Here is a 21,207-nt window from a genome sequence, read left to right on the forward strand (position 1 = left end):
CGAGATTAAACTGCTGTAGGTTGAATTGGTGGATAGATGAAAATGTTGGTTGATGTTAAATTTCAGAAACAGTTCATTCAAAACAGGCTGTTTTACAGCTTAGTTTCCCAAAGTGGACTTGTTTGGGTATGTTTTAAACCTGCCTTGTTTGCATAAAACTATAAAATAAATTATACTTATTATGACCAGGACCATAAACTAACAAGGTAAAGGAGGTCATTTTTGGTTTCAGGTTGATGCTAAAGTTAATGTAGGTGTGTTAAAGCATAGTCAGCAGTCATTTCTGCAGGACCATACTCCTCTATGACCTGAGTTTGACATTGTTCCAATAAACAATTTAAGTCCTCTACAGTGAGACCCCCTAAACATCCATCTAAGCATCTATGGAATGCAAGTACTAGCCAGAGCAATGTGCACCAGGGCTTAGAGCTGGATAAAGAAATATGTTTGTTCTCCTAAAATAAGTACTTAAAAGATGGATCTGGGTCACCACACATTTGTTATCGTGCCAACTTTCTATGGTTGAGTAACGCTCTTTCATCTCTCTGTGTTTTAAAAGGTGTGGCAGTTTTTGCATGGAAAGGAGAATCTGAGGACGATTTCTGGTGGTGCATCGACCGCTGTGTCAACACCGAAGGCTGGCAGGCAAACATGGTACACAGCGCTTTTGTTTTGACCAGACAGAATAATTCCATTATTTTACTGCATTGAATGTTTTATTGATGTGGAGGTTTTTAAAGGACTTTAAGTGCAGATGGTAACTTTCTTAGAAGACCTGATAGCGTTCAAGATTATAAGCAGACTTGGTAGCACCAAAACATTAATAACTTTTTTGATATTTCTACACTGAATGCCAGTCTATAACTCACATTGATTACTGTCTTGCTGATAGATCTTGGATGATGGTGGTGATCTGACTCACTGGGTGTATAAAAAGTACCCCAGTGTGTTTAAGAAGGTTCAAGGAATAGTGGAAGAGAGTGTCACTGGAGTTCATAGGTGAGATGAGATGGCTTATCTTGTGCATTGTTAGGCCTGTCACAAATACTATACGGTTGCCTGTCCACAATTATTTAAATCTGCACTGTGAGGTGCATGAAATGCATTGTGAGGGATAAATTTGAAGATGGCTGTTTCACCGCATCTACTTTGAAATGTTAGAAACAAATGCAATTGACAATTATAATAATTTAATTGTTTATAATTATAATTTGTATATAATTTAATTGTGTTTGACTGCAACTATTGAAATAAAGCCTAAACTTGCCAAATTGGCTGAAAAACTAGCCTGTCGGTGCTTAGTTGCTCCCAACTTCACAGCTCAAGTTCAAATATACAAAGATTATTTACTGCTGCCCTGTAAAGGTGCTACAGCACCAAGTCAGAAGATAGAACTCTTGTGTTTTTGTAAGACCCATGAATAAATGTGTTTTCTGCTTTGTTTTACTTACATGGATTTAGCTCAACCAGATGAACTCACCCAGTTTACATTTTCTTTGTTCCAACTAAAATCAATCATTGTGAAAGCTAAAAAAAGAATAATCAGCTCTAATAATTGGATCACCTCAGATAACTGCAATCAGATCAGGAGAGTGTGTTATGATTTTAATGGGCATAATAACACTGAGTAAACTATGGATTTGTTTTGGCCAAATAATATATTTAAGCTATTTTTTTAAATGTAAATTCTAAAAAAAAAGCTTGCTTTCTTTGTGTGTTTTCATTTTACTGTCGACATTCCACTGCACAGTAAATCATTTCTGTAGTCACATTTGTGTATTCATTGCATTTTTAAAAATAGTTGGGAAGAATAGCAAAATAATTGAATCAAATCAAACTGAATTGAATCATGAGTTGAGCAGAATCATTGTGAGGTAAGAGATTTACACACCTAATACTATATTGATCATTGTGCCACATGTAGATTGAAAAGACTGTTATTGAAAAGGTCGTGTTAGTGATTTGAACCAGTAGCTGAATATTAAATGAATATTTTCATCAACATCAGTGTTGATCTTACTCTTGTTCTATTTTGATATGTCTCACTCACCTTTTCAGGCTCTACCAGCTGTCTAAGGCCGGAAAACTCTGCGTCCCTGCTATGAACGTTAATGACTCTGTCACCAAGCAGAAGTTCGATAACCTCTACTGCTGCAGGGAGTCCATCCTGGATGGGTGAGGCGCACCGATGCTAAGATGCTATTTTTAGCTTGGCGTGTCGCATCTTCCTGCCATGATTTCACGCAGATAAAGCTCTGCTCTGACAGCAGGCCGCTCTGATCTGTCTTTGCTTCTTTTTTAGACTTAAAAGAACCACGGATGTGATGTTTGGTGGGAAGCAGGTGGTGGTTTGTGGATATGGAGAGGTGAGTCAACATCAGCTGATTTGAAGACGTAGTGATAAAAGTGTTCTGTTTTAAAAATGCCTCTATAGTTTCTTTTCTTAAGTGCTGAATACGTGTTTGTGTCCTAGTTGTTTTGAACGTAGGTCTGTGTGGATATCTGCTGTTATTTAGGTGGGAAAAGGCTGCTGCTCTGCTCTGAAAGCTCTGGGAGCCATTGTGTGTGTGACAGAGATTGACCCTATCTGTGCCCTCCAGGCCTGGTGAGACACACATACACACACAGAACATTGTCTAAACTCAAGCTCAAACCAGGTGATCAGGATCATTACTGTGCTTTGCTTTTGTTAGCAGGTATAGTTGTACAGTCGTATATGTGAAAGTTTGGACACCCCTGCTGGTTGTGCATTTTAAATTATTTAAATTATTAGTTATTTGCTAAATTTACTCCCTTAATAAGCCAGGGGCCTGGCAGTGGGCCCAAAGATGTGTTACACACTTCTATAATCTACTAATAGATCCATTAGTTTGCATTGGAGTCTCTATAGTTACTGGATAATAAACCTGGAATATTAAGGAGTTAACACATTGGATAAAAAATTGTGTGTGTATTTTTATATATATATATATATATATATATATGTGTGTGTGTGTGTGTGTGTATAAAATGAGATCTGTGCAGTTTATATTTTAAATGCAATTTATATTTTATTTTTTCAAATATTTCAAATTTAGCAAATAAATAGAATTTGTGCACTAAATTTTTCAAGAAAATGCCTGGGGATGTACAAACTTGTGTGCATGATGGCAATATTACTGAGTAAAACTCTTCACCTGTGTGTTAGGCTGGTAACACTTTGCTTTAAGGGTGTCTACGTAAACCATTCATAACATCTTACATAAACGCTTCATAACAGCCTCATGAACATTTACATCAACATTCATAAAGCATACAGGTTTTACATGATATTAATATTCACTACTATGTCATTTTACTTGGAGACCTTTTTGAAAATAAAATTTCTGAAATGACCTTGCTTTTCCCTATGGTCATTAAGTGCTTTGACACTGACTCATTTACAAAAATATTTTTTTACAGAATCATCCACTGATTTTTGTATTAGAGAAGTAAACTTTTTTTTTATAGCATCACTCTTAAAGACCCTTTTTGGCAGTTCATTTTTAAGAATGTAGGTAAAATACAATGTCAACCTTGTGCAAGCTCATTTAAATAAAGTACTGAAAGAATTGACAGAGTATTGAATTGTTTGCCACATTGAAAAGTATTCAACTTTCTACACATTGTACAGCTCCTGTTAATGACCTTGTAATTCAGAGAAGCACTAGTAACATTCGGGGAGAAATGCCTTTGGAACATTTTTGTTTATCAGGGTAAGCGAGTGGTGGGGGGGTTGGGTTTGGGTTTAAAATGCCATTCATTCTTCTCAGAGACAAATATGGTTTAGAACCCTTATTTGGACATGTCACCAAATACAAAATGATGCAGGACCTCAGAAGTCTAAGTAAATAAGGGTTCTTCACACTGGAAGACACTTAACAAACCAACAAGTACATTTACCTCAATGCTTATAGATATTTTAATCAAAAGAGCAAAATCATCTGCCTGTTTCCACATCTTTGCAATATGTTGCTAATCATTTAAACCCATGTTGTACCTGTTAGGATTAACTAAAGCCAGATGTTTTATTTTCCACAGCATGGATGGTTTCAAAGTGGTGAAGCTGAATGAAGTGGTCCGCCACATGGACATGGTGATAACTTGCACAGGTAGCTGCCTCCAGATGTTAACAGCATGTGTTTTTCCATGTGGCACCACTTTCACTTCCAGAGTTATTCTCCCTTGTGACTTCCAGCTCTAATCAGAGCTCAAACACAGCACCTGATGCCCTTGTTTCCAGCCTCTTAGCAGTGCCCACTGAGTGCAGTGCTTGTTTGAACTGTCTGGGGAAAACCAATGTTTGCCCTCAATGCCTTATGAATCACAGTGTGTCATGAAGTGTGAAACAGCAGAGAGAGTGACTACCCTTTGTACTGGGAGGAGATCTGGGTGCCCTTAGTCTAACGCATGGCTGCACAATGGCTTCTTGAGAACACAATCACTTAGTAGGTTCCAATTTCCTGAACATACAGTCGTAAAAGTTTTGGCTCCCTTGGTCAACTGACCTGTTTGGTTGATTTGCGAAAGTGGAAATAAGTACACTTTAATGCAGTTACTGTTTATTTGCTGATTTGAGCATATTGGAGAGAAAGTCCAACAGATAATCATAGTCCGCACTTTCATTAAGGGTTTCATTATGTGACTGAACATACATTAAAGGTCTCATATCCAACATTTAGTGTAGTTTATTTTTCCCCCATGTCCACTTGCGACACCAGTGTGTTTTTATCTAGGAAAAATTCTGTAATTCAGTTAAACATGATTTTCCAACTTCTCAGGCTGCTTTTGTTATTTTGAAACCGAAATACAGTTATATGCAAAACTTTGGGCACCCCTGGTCCAATTACAAGTGTTTTGGAAGTGAAAAAATACATCCTCTATAGAGAACACAATTCTGCACGTTTTCAGCTTAGCAAATAAAGAGAAACTGTGCACTTTAATCACTCACATAGTGTTGCTGTCATAGGAAAATCTCAGGAATGGTAACATTTGCTAATGTGACTTGATTTTTAGCTTTAGCTTGTCAAACGATTAGCTTTTTTTACAGTTTCTTTTGGTCCAATTCATCATGAAATGTGAATGATGGCAGACAATTCTGTTGGAAAACAAAACACATGAAAGAAATAAGGCTTCATTAAGACACTGACTGTATACCTAAAGGATGCATGGTAATGTTTCCAGAGGCACGTTCAGTGTGTGATGATTATATCTCTACAGGGAACAAAAACGTGGTTACCCGAGAGCAGTTGGATCGTATGAAGAACGGCTGCATTGTGTGTAATATGGGCCACTCTAACACAGAGATTGATGTGGTGAGTTATGAAGAAGCTGTTATGAACCATTCTGGTTCTGTAGGTTCTACAGGGATGCACCAACCTTTTCTCCCCTAAGACAGATACCAAGTACTGAACCTATACCACGACCAATGCTTTGACATGCATGTTTAATAGTAGCAAAGTCAGACATACAGTAAATTAAACACTATATTGCCAAACGCTTTCATATTGTCAGCATACGGAATATCTGGTAATACTTTATTTAAAGGCTCTTAACATTGGGGCTTCATAAAGCAGTACCTGAAGTTTTATGAGATAAATGACATTGTATTGACATATGAGGTCAAAAGTCATTTGTTCCATTTATCACACTCACTGTTATAAGACATCATTCTCAGGTAATAGAACCTAAAAGGCAGATGCCTAGTTAAGAACACCATGTATCAGTTCTAAGGGAGATTCTGATGCCCTTGAACAGAAGTGGTACATTTCATATATTTTGCAACCCAGTGCATATACAAACATAAATCTGAATACACTAGAATGCGCTTGGTAAAATACTTCAGTAAAAGTGCCCTATCTGTATTTCTGCTAGAATACAAAAGAACTTGGTTTGAAATGCACTTCAAACTGTGAGTTATTCCATTGGTTGTTACTTTGATGATTTTTATTAAGTTTCTATTAAAGAAAATTGTGTGGCTGCAGACATGACAAGTAGAGTTAACTGTTCATGTCTGCCGTAACCGTAAATACAGTTTTGTACTTTGAGTCAAGAGAAATATACAGAACTGATAATATGATGTTCTTAACTAGGCCTCTGATGTACCATTTCTTAGAAATATAGTGTTATGTCCATCACTGTAGTATAAGACCCTTCTATCAATACAGCATTATTTACATCATGAAACAAGTCATTTTACTCAGGTATTGCTTTATAACCATGTCATGCAATGCTTATGTATGCTTATGTATATTATTAATTCTCTGTGTAGAAATCCTTTAAATAAAGTGTTACAGAGTATTTTCAAATCTATATTTTATAGCATTATTTTTTAGGATTGTACAATTTTTAAGTGTATTACAATTTTTTTAATATTATGATTTTATAATGACTGTGACTGCAGACAGTATTGAATGTGGATCATTCATGTCTGACCGACATCTGACCTGTTTAATCAGTTGTTTTTTGTTTTTTTTTTTGTTTTCATAAGCCTCATGATAAATGGATTTATTTTGCTTTTATTTACATTTATTTACAACAACCCAGCACAAATCCAGTTCACATTCTGTTTGCTTTAGCATAATGTGACTGAAATCTACTGGCTGAAAAATGATTGCAGTCAGCTTAAATAACTGTGATCATCTCAAATAATAATGGTTTGTCAATTATGTAATAATTGTGACTGGCCTATTGTCGAGTGTATTGGCTTGGTACATCTTATGTGCTTATCTGACTGATTGAGAAACAAAGTAAGGCTCTTTCCAACCTGCCATATGCAATGTGTGGGTGAAATATGCTTAGCATGTTTGTGAGATTGTAGGACTGAAAGAATTTTACTTAAACAGCCTGAAAGTCTCTTATCTGCCTGTTTCTCAACCCAAGGTTGCACTTTAAAGTAGAGGATGCGTGTCGGTGTATATATGTTTTTATAGGTATGCTATGTATGCTTCAGTTTTTAAGGTAAGAGATATAAAAGTTTCTTTGTGTTTCTGTGTGCGTGCATTTAAACTGTTAGTTCACTAATGTTTTCTGTATCTAGGCAAGTCTGCGGACCCCAGAGCTGACTTGGGAGAGGGTGCGCTCTCAGGTGGACCACATCATCTGGCCTGATGGGAAAAGAGTCATCCTGCTGGCAGAGGTGCTTCATCACATTCACCTTTAACCTTCAGAAACATTCAAATAATATGCATCACAAAATTCAATAGCTGGTTATGCTCTGTTTTCAGGGACGTCTTCTGAACCTGAGCTGTTCCACAGTGCCCTCATTTGTGCTGTCCATTACAGCCACAACTCAGGTCAGAGTCTGGGTTTTTTGTATCAACATTTATGAATATAAAGCTTTATGAATATAAAACACTTAAAGAAATAAACAAGCAAAGTAAAATGCACTTTTCCCAATGACTCCAAAAGTAGTTGATCAGCCAAGTGTTTGCTGTCTGAGTTTGCTTTTTTAGTTCTTCAGTGAAGCTATGAGGTTAATATAGCTAACAAATAATGGAAATGTACCACACCAGTTAACACTGGAAACTACATGGTGAATCATCTGACACTTGCCTCAAATAGCGTCATGCTGTTAGTTGAGTAATCTCCAGTAGTCTTGCTTATGTGGTTTCAATGTATGACATACTGTTATCTATAAAAATTGATAAAAGTATGTCACATAGTTAAAAACAGCAGCAGCAATGCTGAAGCCTGGTTACTTTTGTCTAGTATGTCAAAAAGCACAGCAAAAGTTTGGGCACCTCCAGTCAAATGATGTTTTGTTTTCTTTCTAAGTGAAAGTAAGTTAACGTTACCTACAGAGATCTACAGAGAATGCATTGTATTGTACAATTACTGTGTATTTGCTGCAATCAAAAAAATTATACAAAATGTGGCCTATGCAAATGTTATTGCACATTATACTTTATGATTTAGTTTTTTACATTATGTTACACAGCAAATAAATAGAAATTTGACACTTAAATTGGCAGGAAAAGCCATATTATTAAAGTATGATCTCTGTAGAGATCGTGTTTACCTATATTCACTTATAAAATCAACAAAACATGTAGAGGGTGTTCAAAATTTTGCAAATAATTGTACGTCAACTTTATTTTTTGGGGTCTTTGGAGGTCAGTGACTACATAAGGCTGATATATGGGAAATACAGTCTAATATCTCTTCATATACTCCAATTAACATAAAAAATTGCAGTTTCAGCTAAAAATGCTACGTGTAGAATGTGTAACAATTTTGCATATAACAAGTAACAAGAAAAAAACAAAGGAAGAAAGTAATTGGCACCAATACCAACCTTATCAATAGGCCTGTCACAATTATTACAAGTTTTTGAAAAGAATAACAGCTGACGTGTAGTAAAAACATTTTTATTTCTCTAATAGAGGTGATATTAGCCACACCCAGCAACATATAGAGAGAAAATTCTAAAAAGAAAAAAAAAAAAGCAAATCTGTTTGAGATTACTGAGCTGACAGGGTTTAGACAAGTGTGTGATGACTTAGGCATTCAGTCTGCACAACGGTAATTGGTGTGTAAAATAGATTTTCTGCCAAACTATTCTGATACTGATGCTCTGCTTTTTGTCTGTGTCTGTTTAGGCCCTGGCCCTAATAGAGCTGTACAACGCACCAGAGGGACGCTACAGGCAGGATGTGTATCTGCTGCCCAAAAAGATGGGTAAACTTGCATTATTCCCACTTGCTTTGGCACACTACTCTAAAGATAGTTACATAATAATGAAACACTGACCATTATAAAATGTGCAACAGTAGTATTTTCTCTGTGTATGTTACAGATGAGTATGTGGCAAGTTTGCATCTGCCCAACTTTGACGCCCATCTCACGGAACTGTCAGATGAGCAGGCCAAGTACATGGGCCTTAATAAGAATGGACCATTCAAACCAAACTACTACAGGTACCAGCATCACTCAACGCAATCTGAGTAGTGCAACAAACACTCAGTGGCTACTCTGTGAGATATACCAACCTTAAATCTATAGTCATTGTCCATTTTGTCAGATCCACTTACCATATGTTGCACTGTGCCAAAATCTGAGACCACCCTTCATTTATTTAATTTCCAGTCAAAGTGGCCATTTAGTACAAATTACTTATTGTCGAGAGATTTATGTGGAGACAAGAGGAAAATTTGTAAATCAAACAAAGAAGCTTCTGGTGTTCTTGGATCAATGGACTGACCACCCCAGAGTCCTGACCTCGACATCACAGAATGTGTTTGGGATTACTTGGGTCATAAGAAGCAGAAAATGCAATCAACTTCAAAGACTGAACGTGAGTCTCGTGAAAATAATGGAAGCTGTAATGAAAGTAAAGGGTGGACATAATACTTGTAATTGTTGCTTTGTCTGGAAATTAAATGAGTGAAGAGTCTGACTTTTGCACTGTTTGCTGTTATACAGATTGTAGTTCATCTGTTTCTCCCATCAATGTTCAGGACCAATACTGAACAGATTGTATATTATGTGGTGGATCATTTACAGCATAGCGATAGCACTGACACAGAAGTGACATGTGAAGCAGGGTAAAATGGGAAGCCTATAAATTATGCAGAGAAGCAGATGGAGTGCACAAATTTTACGTCTAAATAAGTGGACTTGGACAATGTGTGTGGATACAATGTACCTAAGTGTCAAGTGAATGTATCTAGATTTTATTTGTCTTTATATATTTCCTCTCCCCCGCGACCCTGACGGAGAAGCGGCTTAGAAAATGGATGGATGGATGGATGGGATGGATATTTCCTCTCTCATATACAATAGAAAATAAAATATTTGTCGCCCCCTAGTGTGTCCAAAAAGAAGTGCTTTTAAGAATTGTGCATATGCCATAGAACCAGAGCTTTCTAGTATAATATTCTAAATCTTAGTAGAGAAATTAATGATTGATGAATGAATGCTGTCTAATGCTATGCTCAATAGTGCACTGATCATAAATCTGTTTACATTCACAGATATTAATTTGTATGAATGACTCAACGACCTTCATCAGGGATGGAGAAACCTGCATTAACCAAGCAAGCAAAGAGATTTATTTTCTATTTTCTGTAAATTTCTAAAAGGAAAACTTCATTTTAAGTGAATTCTTATTTATAGTGTTATTAACATATAGTGACCAAATACATGTTTGTCACATAGATCTGATTATACTCTGCTAGCACTTCATTGGATTATATTATACTGTATGTACCTGTTATCTTTTAATCACATTATAAGAGGACCATTGACTATAGGTCTGAAATTGTGCCATATATTGGTAGTAAAAGGTCTGAGGGGTAAATTCTGTACTATATCTTTGTGGTCATACATTTCAGTGCTTGATTTATTTGGTGTTACATGACTGGTCTTTATGTTTCTGGAAACTGAGAAAAAGCCCACACACTGAATTATGCTCCCACAGCGGTTTAGCTGATGGAACTCTTTGACCAAATCCTTGTTGTAGGAGCATGTTTCAGTGGAGAGTGGGTTTTTTTTTTTGTTTTGTTTTCATCTGTTTAATTTAGTCTTTGGATATGCGCACAAAAACTACTCCTTATATATATATATATATATATCAGAATGACTCGCACTTTCTTCCTGATTAAGAAATGATCAGACGTACACATGTGAGCTCTACAGAAGAGAATATAGGCTTATTTTGTCTTTGCTACTGAAACTGCAGTGTGTATATTCCTCCCAACGCTAGAGTCTTCTGGCAAAAAGATACTGTAAACCCACAGTACACTGGGAGTATCAGCACAGTAGGTAGCAGGCATGATATTTATACAAATAGTGACACCAGCAGGTGGTCTCTATGCTCTGCTCATTTGTCCTTTTTACATCATGTCAGTGGCCTTTGATCAAAAATAAACGTCAGTAGTTTGGCATGAGCTTTTCACAATGAGTAATCACAATCAATTAGGCTACAATAATCAACAAGTGATTCAAGTTTTTACTTTTTTTTATTAAATTTTAATTAACAGGTGGTTCCCAGGCCTGGTTGAACACCGATTTGTGTTAATATAATAAAACCACTAAAAAAACAAGTCTTAAAGATAAATCACTGTGAATGCAGACATTTAAGTAGGCCTACTTGTTTATCTTAACATTAACTGTACTTAATCCTCTTTGTTAATATGCCTCTCTTTATCTAATGACATATATTCCCTGCCTTGTTATCTCATTAAATGTTTGTTCTGTTCAAAGTTGGACTGGTTCTTTGGCCATTGCTGGTTTATTAAGTTTATTGTCTGAAGTGGAAAATATGCCTGGACATGATGATTAATCATTACTGATGCCATTTTTTAATGATTAGTCTGTTAGTCTTATCATAAAAATACTCATCACACTCTTTTATTGCATTTTTTGTTAAACATGCTTTATAGAACAATACGTCATGTACTGCACATACAAAGAATTTGTCTATCTATCTACATCTATTGCTGTTTAGAAATTCTATATACATAAATATACATAATGCATATTTGTGTATATAGAATTTTTGGCTTCTTAAGGCTGTAAGTCACGGGCTACTTTACCGATCGGGTGGCTGAAAAAGTGAATATTGTGACATATCTTGTATTGTGATCATTTCTGGAAGTATCACAATATTATATTTTTGCCATATCACCCACATCTAAGAGAGAAAAGACTCATGAGGCATTCATATCATAAATCATAATAGTTTTTAAACTTTTCTTGTTATTCACCAATCTAAAGTCCAGTAAGAAGAGATCAGACTTGTATAGTCATGAAAATATATTTGAATATATATTATTTACCCATTAAAATCATATTATTTATAATTGGCCCTGTGACGGACTGCCGACCTGTCCAGGGTGTTTCCTGCCTTGATCCCGATGACTGGGATGCTGGGATAGGCTGCAGCACCCCCCACGACCCAGAAGGATAAGCAGTTTATAAAGTGTGTGTATTTACAATTGACTCCACATCTGTATTTAAGAAATAGCATATTATCATGTAACAAATGTTAAAGGTAGTATTTGTTTTTCTTGCGAGGTCAGAAAAAAGGCAGAAACAAAGGCAGCGGACACATTATTTTACCATAAATGTGACGTTTTTTTTGTTTCTATTCATGGTGAAGAGGAACATGCTTGAAACTGTATGCTAAACAGTGCCCAAAGCAAACTTTATTTTTACCAAGTTTACCACTATTTTCCCATTATCAGCATTACATTTAAAAAAATCAGAAGACATATGTTTGTTCACAGGTTTGCTAGCTAAACTAAAAAACATAGCTCTTCAAGGGTTCTTTAGTAAAAGGAATCGCTCTATTTAGAACCACTGCATGCTTAAATGGTTCTCTGCATGATGAAAAAGTGGTTCTATATGGTTCTATACAGAGCCTTTTTGAAAATGGTCCTTTATAGCACCAAAAGGGGTTCTTCTGTTGTTACATGCCTTTTTAGAGAGTGTAGTTTATAATTTACTAGATAACTGTTCTACTTCATTTTAAGGGAGACTTTTATGTGTATAAGACAAGCTGGTAGAAAGCTAGAGAAATTATGTCATTCAACTATCAAAATATAACCAGAGAGCCTATCACAGTGGAGATAGCTGATCTGTCATTCGTGATTGGTCGATGACGATATCCTCCCGCCCACTCTGCTAATTCAGGCCTGGGCTGTCAGTGCAGTATGTTCAACAACGCGGTCCATAGCTGGAACCTTCTGGAGCGATTCGTCAGCCTCTAAAGTTACTTCTTCGTCAGACCAGCGACGAGTCTAGTAGTTCTAGAAACAACATGGAGCATATAAAAATAATGGAGCTTCACTTTGCGAGGCATGCGAGCACAGACGACTCCAACCACACGAGCGACAACGAGGACTTGAGGAGAGTCCAGTCTCAGAAACGCAAGAAGCTGCACTACAACTGAACTGTAAGTCTCTCTGGATTTGCTTCATATTAACTGTAGTCCGAGACTGCAAGTCAGGTGCAGTACTAACACGACAAAGTATTAAAGTACTTGTAGATTTTATAGCATTATAATGTAGCATTACTTTACTATTTACATTTGAGAATAAAATTATGTTAAAGAGGAATTCCACTATTAAAAACCTGCTAATTTAATGGTTAAGATATAAACAAACTCATCCAGAATGGTTTGATATGAAACGTATGTGGGAAGAGTGCAATATCTTTAAAAGTCTCGAGTAATACCTCACAAGCTATTACATGAAGTGGTTATGAATATGTTGCCTGATTGCTTAGACATTAATGCAAATCACTGGTTAACAAAATATGATAAATGAAAAATACAGAGTTAATATGAATGACAGAAAATACATTCTGTAAAAGCAATAAGAGAAAGTAGGGCTGGGCAATATGAAAATATCTAACATTGTGATAAATTATGTCACAGTACAGTACAATACATTTTTATGGACATATCGTCTATATCATCAGTACTACCAGCTGCCTGATTCTTTATAAAGAGAGCAACATTAGACTGTGTAACTGGATTGCAACACAACTGGAAGAGCAATACAGCATGCCAGATATTGAATAAAAATCATTGTGTTCATTGAGTTTTTGATAGTGTGCTTTAAAATGTAGCACTATTGGTTCTTTTTTGTCTGTTCCAACTGATCAGATGTCTATAAAAATAAATAGTGTCGTTGTGTATCATAAAAAATGTGTTGCAATACTATATTTTTGCCACATCTTCCACCTGTAAAAAAACAAGAAAAGACTCATGATGCATTCATAATATCATACATTTTAGTTGTTTTTAAACTTTTCATTTTATATTTTTGTGTATAGTATTTACCCATTAAAATCATATTATTGACATTGTACTTAACATCTGGATCTATACTTAAAAGTAACATTATCATCAAACCACTCTGAATTAAACAGAAATATAGAGAAATCAGTGGAATTCCAGCACAACTTCAACTACTTACAGGTTATCCAGACATATAATAGAAAATTAGCCAGTGTTTGACAAGTATGTGAGTAAAGTTATACAAAATGTAACATAATTGGAAATTGTCTATTTGGTCAGAGAACATTATGTGATGTCATTTGTTTATTAGAATATTAGAGCTTTTACTCAGAGCACATTTTAAAAACAGTTACAATACGAATTTTACTAGTGTATGATATACCAAATATGTGTTTTGTTCTTTGACTGCAGGTTACATATAATAAAGAACCAGAATGCCTAAAGGAGTATCCATTGGAATCGACCTGGGAACTACTTACTCCTGTGTGGGTGTGTTCCAGCATGGCAATGTTGAAATCATTGCCAATGATCAGGGCAACAGAACAACTCCAAGCTATGTCGCCTTTACAGACACTGAGAGGCTCATTGGAGATGCTGCCAAAAACCAGGTTGCCATGAACCCCAACAACACAATTTTTGATGCCAAACGTCTGATTGGTCGAAAGTTTGATGACCCTGTAGTTCAATCTGACATGAAGCTCTGGCCCTTTAAAGTGATCAATGACGGCAGCAAACCAAAAGTCCAAGTAGAATACAAGGGGGAGACGAAGACATTCTACCCAGAGGAGATCTCCTCCATGGTCCTGGTCAAAATGAGGGAGATTGCTGAGGCCTATTTGGGTCTGAGAATCACCAATGCTGTCATCACAGTTCCAGCTTATTTCAATGACTCACAGAGGCAGGCTACCAAGGATGCTGGAGTAATTGCTGGCTTGAATGTGTTGAGGATCATCAATGAGCCAACTGCTGCCGCCATTGCCTATGGGTTGGACAAGAGCAAGAAAGGGGAGAGGAATGTCCTGATCTTTGACCTGGGAGGAGGCACTTTTGATGTGTCCATCTTGACCATTGAGGATGGTATCTTTGAGGTGAAAGCAACAGCTGGCGACACTCACCTGGGTGGGGAGGACTTTGACAACCGCATGGTCCAACACTTTGTGGAGGAGTTTAAGAGAAAGCACAAAAAAGACATCAGCCAGAACAAGAGGGCAGTCAGGAGGTTGCGCACAGCCTGTGAGAGAGCAAAGCGGACCCTGTCTTCTAGCACTCAGGCCAGCATTGAAATTGACTCCCTGTTTGATGGCATTGATTTCTACACTTCCATAACTAGAGCTCGCTTTGAGGAGCTAAACTCTGAGCTCTTTAGAGGCACCCTTGAACCAGTAGAAAAGGCTCTTAGAGATGCCAAAATGGATAAGTCCCAGATTCATGATATTGTCTTGGTTGGCGGATCCACAAGAATCCCCAGGATCCAGAAGCTTCTGCAGGAGTTCTTCAATGGCAGGGACCTCAACAAGAGCATTAATCCAGATGAAGCAGTCGCTTACGGTGCAGCCGTGCAGGCTGCCATCCTCATGGGTGACACTTCTGAAAACGTCCAGGACTTGCTGCTGCTGGATGTTGCTCCGCTATCACTGGGCATCGAGACCGCTGGAAGAGTTATGACTGCCCTCATCAAACGCAACACCACCATCCCCACCAAACAGACACAGATCTTTTCCACCTACTCAGACAACCAGCCAGGTGTGCTGATCCAGGTCTATGAAGGTGAGAGAGCCATGACTAAAGACAACAATCTGCTTGGAAGGTTCGAGCTCACAGGTATCCCCCCAGCACCACGTGGTGTACCCCAGATCGAAGTGACTTTCGATATTGATGCCAACGGTATCCTGAACGTGTCTGCCGTAGACAAGAGCACTGGCAAAGAGAACAAGATTACCATCACCAATGACAAGGGTCGTTTGAGCAAAGCGGAAATTGAGAGAATGGTGCAGGAGGCAGACAAATACAGGGCTGAGGATGAGATGCAGAGGGAGAAAATTGCTGCCAAAAACAATCTGGAATCCTATGCCTTCAACATAAAGAACAGCGTTGAGGATGAAAAGCTTAAAGGCAAGATTAGCGAGGATGATAAGAAGAAGGTCATTGACAAGTGTAAGGAGGTTATTGCTTGGTTGGAGAACAATCAGCTGGCTGAGAAGGAAGAGTATGAGCATCACCAGAAGGAACTGGAAAGTGTCTGTAATCCCATCATCTCTAAATTGTACCAGGGAGGAATGCCTCCTATGGGAAGCTGTGGAGCTCAGGCAGAGTCCAGCGCACAGGGCCCCACCATTGAAGAAGTGGATTGAAGATGATGAGAAGTTGACTGACCTAGAAAGCTGATTAAATTATATAGTGCTTTGGTACCAAACCAAATGATATGGTCGATTTTGGAAGTGTACATGTGAGCACATTTTGCACTGTCATACATTTTGTGGACACTTTTCCTCTCTGTACTGTCTTATCTGCCTGTTTTTATATTACTTTATGATTTAAATAAATAATGGATTAAAATAATGGATAAAAATGTTGCTTCTCTTTGTTGTAATTGAATTCAATTGATGTACATTTAAGAAGACATAAGAAGCGTAAGCCCTACCATCAGCAAAAGACCCTGGTATTAAATCTTTACTCTGTGCACTAGATGGCATTGCAGGACAAATTGGACAAATGGTCATGGCTTCATTTGAGAGTCGTGGGCAAGTTTAATACAGAACCATAATTCTCCACTAACAGCTACAACTTTCAGTATTGATAGAAAATTAAAGTGAATCGTTCTGAGTTACCTTTAAAGAAGACTAACTTAAGTCAGTTATAAAAAAGGTTAATATAGGCCTACATCACCCTTGGTGCCAGTCTATACAGCGTTCAGAATGTTTTGGCTGTTTCACATGAAGAGTACTGAACTGTTTGGCCTTTGCAGGCCAGGAGCATTGGCTGAAACATTAGCTGAATGTGAGTCACAATATATCCACAGAGCAAGAAGACAACAAATGGTCTATGATTCCTCCAGCTGCACAAAACTCACATTACTGTCAAAATAGAGGTCACTTGTCAAGCCAAACAGGAAGATATGTCAAGCTAAATCTGGCCCATGGGCCACATAATGGGTGGCACAACACAATATATCTGATACTGCTCCTTTAAAAGGGCTGTTCCTTACCACTTCTGTTTGGCTTTCCCAATGATACAACGATAATCTAATGAAACTAGATATAAAAATACATAAAATACATAACATATGTAGTAATAAAAGAGGCATATTGGTGGTTATGTACATTCACATGTTAAGGACTGAAGCTGTGTCAGGTAAAAAAGTATGTTACAAATGGCATAAAATATGTACAGCTGAAGATGTGAGCAATGGATATATAAAGTTGCAATGAATCAGTGTGTGCACAACTGATTATACAATATGTTAAAAAAAAAGTGTGAGGATCATTATTCAGGATTATGGCCTGAGTAAAGGTTTCTGAGGAGATTAGTTGCATGGTCATAAGAAAGGGGAAGGTCAATTAAAAATAAGTGGAAAAATCAAGAGTTTCCAAAACCAGAGTTTAGAAAACTATTAAAAGAGAAAGCGGGAAAAAGAGAAATCCTAATGAATGTACAAGATCTAACAGACCACCAAAACCGCTACTGCTTACAGTTTTCATCTTTGAGAGAGAGGAGAAAATCAAGCGCCACTCTTGCTTCAGATCTGAAACAATCCACGTGTTTCTGTCCATCCTTCCACTGTGAGAAGACAACTCAACACTAGGAGCCTCAAAGGAGGTGTAGCTGTGAAGAAACTGATACTGAGAAAGGGGCTCAAAGAAGCTGCTGGTATTCACAGAAGAATGGACTGACCACTCCAGAGTCCAACCTCAACATCACTGAATGTGTACTTGGATTGCAGGAAGAAGAAAATACAACCAATGTCTAAGGCTGAACGTAAAATATCACTGATCTCTTGGAAAACTGAAAGCAAGTAAAGAATGGAAGCTGTAAGAAAGACAAAATGTACACACATTGAGAATGAATAAAATATGATATTAAATTTAGCTGTTTAGAGTCTTTTTCTGTTTTTGTTTCACACACTGAAAAATGGATAACATGAAGTTAATGGCCATTTTTACTAAATATGAATCAACAGAGAACACTCTCAGACCTTTACAGCTCTTTATAGATAACTATTAAATAGATTATACCCATGACTCCATGTACCTTTGATGCAGATCCTTCTTTTATTTTTTCAGCCGTTCCTTTGTATCAACACTTCTCAGTCCTGATTTTAATCACTGGGCTTGTGTTTACAGTCTAATGTTCATGAAGCCACAGTGCAGAGCATGAGATACAACTCTGCAACAACAGAAGCAGGAGAGAGTCTAAAAACCGCATCTCTGCTTACTCAGTGTCAGACGGCTCAGTGAAACAAGGCGTTCGTGGCAGTTTTGCCTTAAATCTAAGAGCAGTTTACTCAACATGGAGGCAGCAGCCAGCGTTTGGCACTTCTTCTCTCTTTGGCTCCAGCAGGGAAAGAGTTAACGCGCCGATCCGTCCCGCGGGTGCTGGTTGGGTCGCCTGACTGTGCTGAGGGAGGATACTTGAGGAGATGCAACAGATCTTTTCCCAACAAACTGCCATCATCTCGTCCTCCGCCGGCAGAAAAATGACGGATTGACGACGTTCTTTCTTTTCTGGTCTGTTGAGACGCTCTTTTCCTCCAAAACTTCTGTTCATCTGGGCGCTATGTGGAGACAATGCGAGCGCAGGTGAGGTGAGAGCTCTGTGTGGTTTTTGTCCGTGTGTCCATGTGTGAAGTTACACAGGAGCTTAAAACTCATATCTATGCCGATCTTAGGATGCGCAAAACTACATGATGGAGCTTCTGCGCTGAAGGTCGTGTAAAATCCCACCTAGACCGACCTCCTATGCAGCCGCCTGGAACTTAATGTAACGTTATCGCAGTAATTCGAAATTAAAGCACAAGTTTCCAGCCGCTTCCAGCTCTTCCCTCTGCTTTGGTCTCAGTCGTCTGGAGAGCATCAGGTGGCTGTGTGTCGTGTCCCCCCGCGGCCCCTGGCACCCATGTGGCTCTGCTGATCGCACCATGCTGAGGCTCGTCACGGCGCCCGGCTGCTGTCGCTCGTGCAGATGATAGACGTTGGAAAGCGCAGACGTTTCGCCATCGGCCAGCGGCCCGCCCGTCCAAATCTATGATCAGCTCGGTGTGTGTTTCGTCTTACCGCGGGCGCAAGTCAGGCAACAAACCTCCGTCCAAAACATGTCTGAAGGAGGAGATGGCCAGGGCCGAGGACTCGGACAAGATCATCCTCAACGTTGGCGGCACGCGCCACGAGACGTACAAGAGCACGCTTAGGAGCCTGCCGGGCACGCGGCTCGCGTGGCTCGCGGACACGGACCCTACCACCGCCACCACGACCAGCACCACGACCACGACCATCACGACCACAGCCACCACCACCACCAACCCCACCACCACCACCAACGAGTTCTTCTTCGACCGCCACCCGGCCATCTTCGCCTACGTGCTCAACTACTACCGCACGGGCAAGTTGCACTGTCCCGCCGACGTGTGCGGGCCGCTCTTTGAGGAGGAGCTCGCCTTCTGGGGCATCGATGAGACGGACGTGGAGCCGTGCTGCTGGATGACGTACCGACAGCACCGCGACGCCGAGGAGGCGCTCGACATCTTCGAGCCGCCAGAGCCCGACAACGACGGCGACGACGACGAGCGCCTGGGAATAGAGGACGCGCCCGAGCGCGCGCGCAGCCGTTTCGTCGCCTGGCAGCCCAAGATATGGGCACTCTTTGAAGACCCCTACTCCTCTCGAGCCGCAAGGGTAAGTCAGCAAATTAAAGAAAACAGTGATGGACAAAACGGGAGAAAAGTTCCCGTTACGCGCGCGAGCAACAGGTGCCATAGTACACAGATTAAAGCGCTTTAGTGAAGGCAGTGGTTCTGTTTAGAACTATGAGTTCTGTTTAGAACCACTTTATGCTTAAATGGTTCATTGCAGGATGAAGTGGTTCAGAGAATCTGTTGTAAATGGTTCTAAACAGCACTTAAAAGGGTTCTGCTGTTATAGAGTCAAGCATTTAACAACAGAAGAACCATTTTGATGCTCTATAAAATTTTTTAAAAAGTCTATAGTAAGCCAACAGTTTACGAAGATAAGCCAAGTATAAGCATATACAACACATTCTCTGTCAATCTGAAGAACCTCTTCACCAAGAACCATTCAAGTATGAAATGCTTCTATATAGAACTCATGGAACCAACGTTTTCAGGTGTGTAGACATGGTAGACTAATAACGGGGTTATATGTGACAGGTTACTCTTAGAAGTGTGGGTTGAAGGGTAATGCAAACAGTTTAGCACAAAACTATTTACAGCAGCTGGACAGAAAGCAGGCAGAGACAGATGAGCTGTCACTGGAAAAGTCCGATTTCACACAGTTGCAGTGTGAGTTGCTTTAAAGCAGTTAAAGCAAGAGCTTTTTATTATACACAGAATAGAATCTATGATCAATATTCATATTATAAACTAATACACAGGCTCATGGGTAGTGCACACAGATTCATATGATAAGTAATGTACGTTCATATAATAACAAAACCTTTCCAGTGTGTCCACGATGGCATCATTCTGTCTGTTTGTAGATGTTAAAACAGATACTTGATAACACTTGCTATAATAATCTACACTCAAGGATTCTTTAGTAAAGGCAATGATTATGGCACCGTGAACACATTTCACATAAATGGTTCTTTGCATGGCTAATCCTACATTTTCCTTATATTTCATTTTTTCCCCATAATTAATTTTCTCTTTAACATTTCCATCTTTTTTTCCCCTTTAGAATGAAACAGGCAGTTTTAGTTACTGTGCCTATAGGACTGATATAAAAGAGCTCTGTTCTGATTGGCTACTTTGTCTTGTGCTGCATTCAAAAACCACACAACTGAAACATTCCCTAGAACTGCAATATGAATGGGTGGAGCTAAACTGCTGTTTATTGATTAGGTGGATATATGTAAATAAGTTCTCCTGATGTCACAGAAATGGAACAGCAATGTTAATTCAAACTGGGCTGTTTCTGCACCTCAGTTTCCATACATGGCCTGCTTTGAAAACATTGACAGTGTTTTCATATTACTTTAACTGATTTATTTAAAAAACCCAGGGGAATCTGGTTTTCCATGATTTGCACCCTTTAAGAGCCATTTAAACAAATGCTTCTATATAGTACCAAAAAGGGCTCTGCTATTGATACAACTCATACAACCTCTTTGGCACTGCATACAATCCTGCTTTTCTTTGTGTGTATAATAACAGCATAATGTTGCGGACATTGCGGATACTGACTAATATATCTTGACTAGTGTTCAGTATT

General features: G+C 38.6%; 3 protein-coding genes across 4 annotated transcripts in view; all 3 read left to right on the forward strand.

Annotated features, from left to right (window-relative positions):
- Positions 1 to 10,583, forward strand: part of ahcyl1 (adenosylhomocysteinase-like 1) — a 32,235-nt gene extending 21,652 nt beyond the window's left edge. For both annotated transcript variants that reach the window (XM_017722010.2, XM_017722009.2), the window contains exons 6-17: positions 560 to 654; positions 893 to 999; positions 2,059 to 2,175; positions 2,303 to 2,366; positions 2,517 to 2,605; positions 4,060 to 4,130; positions 5,239 to 5,333; positions 7,058 to 7,156; positions 7,245 to 7,313; positions 8,619 to 8,697; positions 8,816 to 8,936; positions 9,993 to 10,583. In XM_017722010.2, coding sequence (XP_017577499.1) covers positions 560 to 654; positions 893 to 999; positions 2,059 to 2,175; positions 2,303 to 2,366; positions 2,517 to 2,605; positions 4,060 to 4,130; positions 5,239 to 5,333; positions 7,058 to 7,156; positions 7,245 to 7,313; positions 8,619 to 8,697; positions 8,816 to 8,936; positions 9,993 to 9,999 — 1,013 coding nt within the window. In that variant the 3' untranslated portion in view covers positions 10,000 to 10,583. The remainder of the gene's footprint in view (positions 1 to 559; positions 655 to 892; positions 1,000 to 2,058; positions 2,176 to 2,302; positions 2,367 to 2,516; positions 2,606 to 4,059; positions 4,131 to 5,238; positions 5,334 to 7,057; positions 7,157 to 7,244; positions 7,314 to 8,618; positions 8,698 to 8,815; positions 8,937 to 9,992) is intronic.
- Positions 10,584 to 12,646: 2,063 nt separating this feature from the next.
- On the forward strand, positions 12,647 to 16,345 carry hspa1b (heat shock protein family A (Hsp70) member 1B). The gene is made up of 2 exons (XM_017722022.2): positions 12,647 to 12,916; positions 14,177 to 16,345. The coding sequence occupies exon 2, from the start codon at positions 14,200 to 14,202 to the stop codon at positions 16,114 to 16,116; it is 1,917 nt and encodes a 638-aa protein (XP_017577511.2). The 5' UTR covers positions 12,647 to 12,916; positions 14,177 to 14,199; the 3' UTR covers positions 16,117 to 16,345.
- A 1,892-nt stretch (positions 16,346 to 18,237) lies between these two features.
- The window catches only part of kcnc4 (potassium voltage-gated channel, Shaw-related subfamily, member 4), a 35,873-nt gene continuing 32,903 nt past the window's right edge, over positions 18,238 to 21,207 (forward strand). The window contains exon 1 of the mRNA XM_017722024.2: positions 18,238 to 19,653. Coding sequence (XP_017577513.1) covers positions 19,006 to 19,653 — 648 coding nt within the window. The 5' untranslated portion in view covers positions 18,238 to 19,005. The remainder of the gene's footprint in view (positions 19,654 to 21,207) is intronic.

This window comes from Pygocentrus nattereri, chromosome 28 (genome assembly GCF_015220715.1).
Source record: "Pygocentrus nattereri isolate fPygNat1 chromosome 28, fPygNat1.pri, whole genome shotgun sequence".
In the NCBI taxonomy this organism is placed as follows: Eukaryota; Metazoa; Chordata; class Actinopteri; order Characiformes; family Serrasalmidae; genus Pygocentrus; species Pygocentrus nattereri.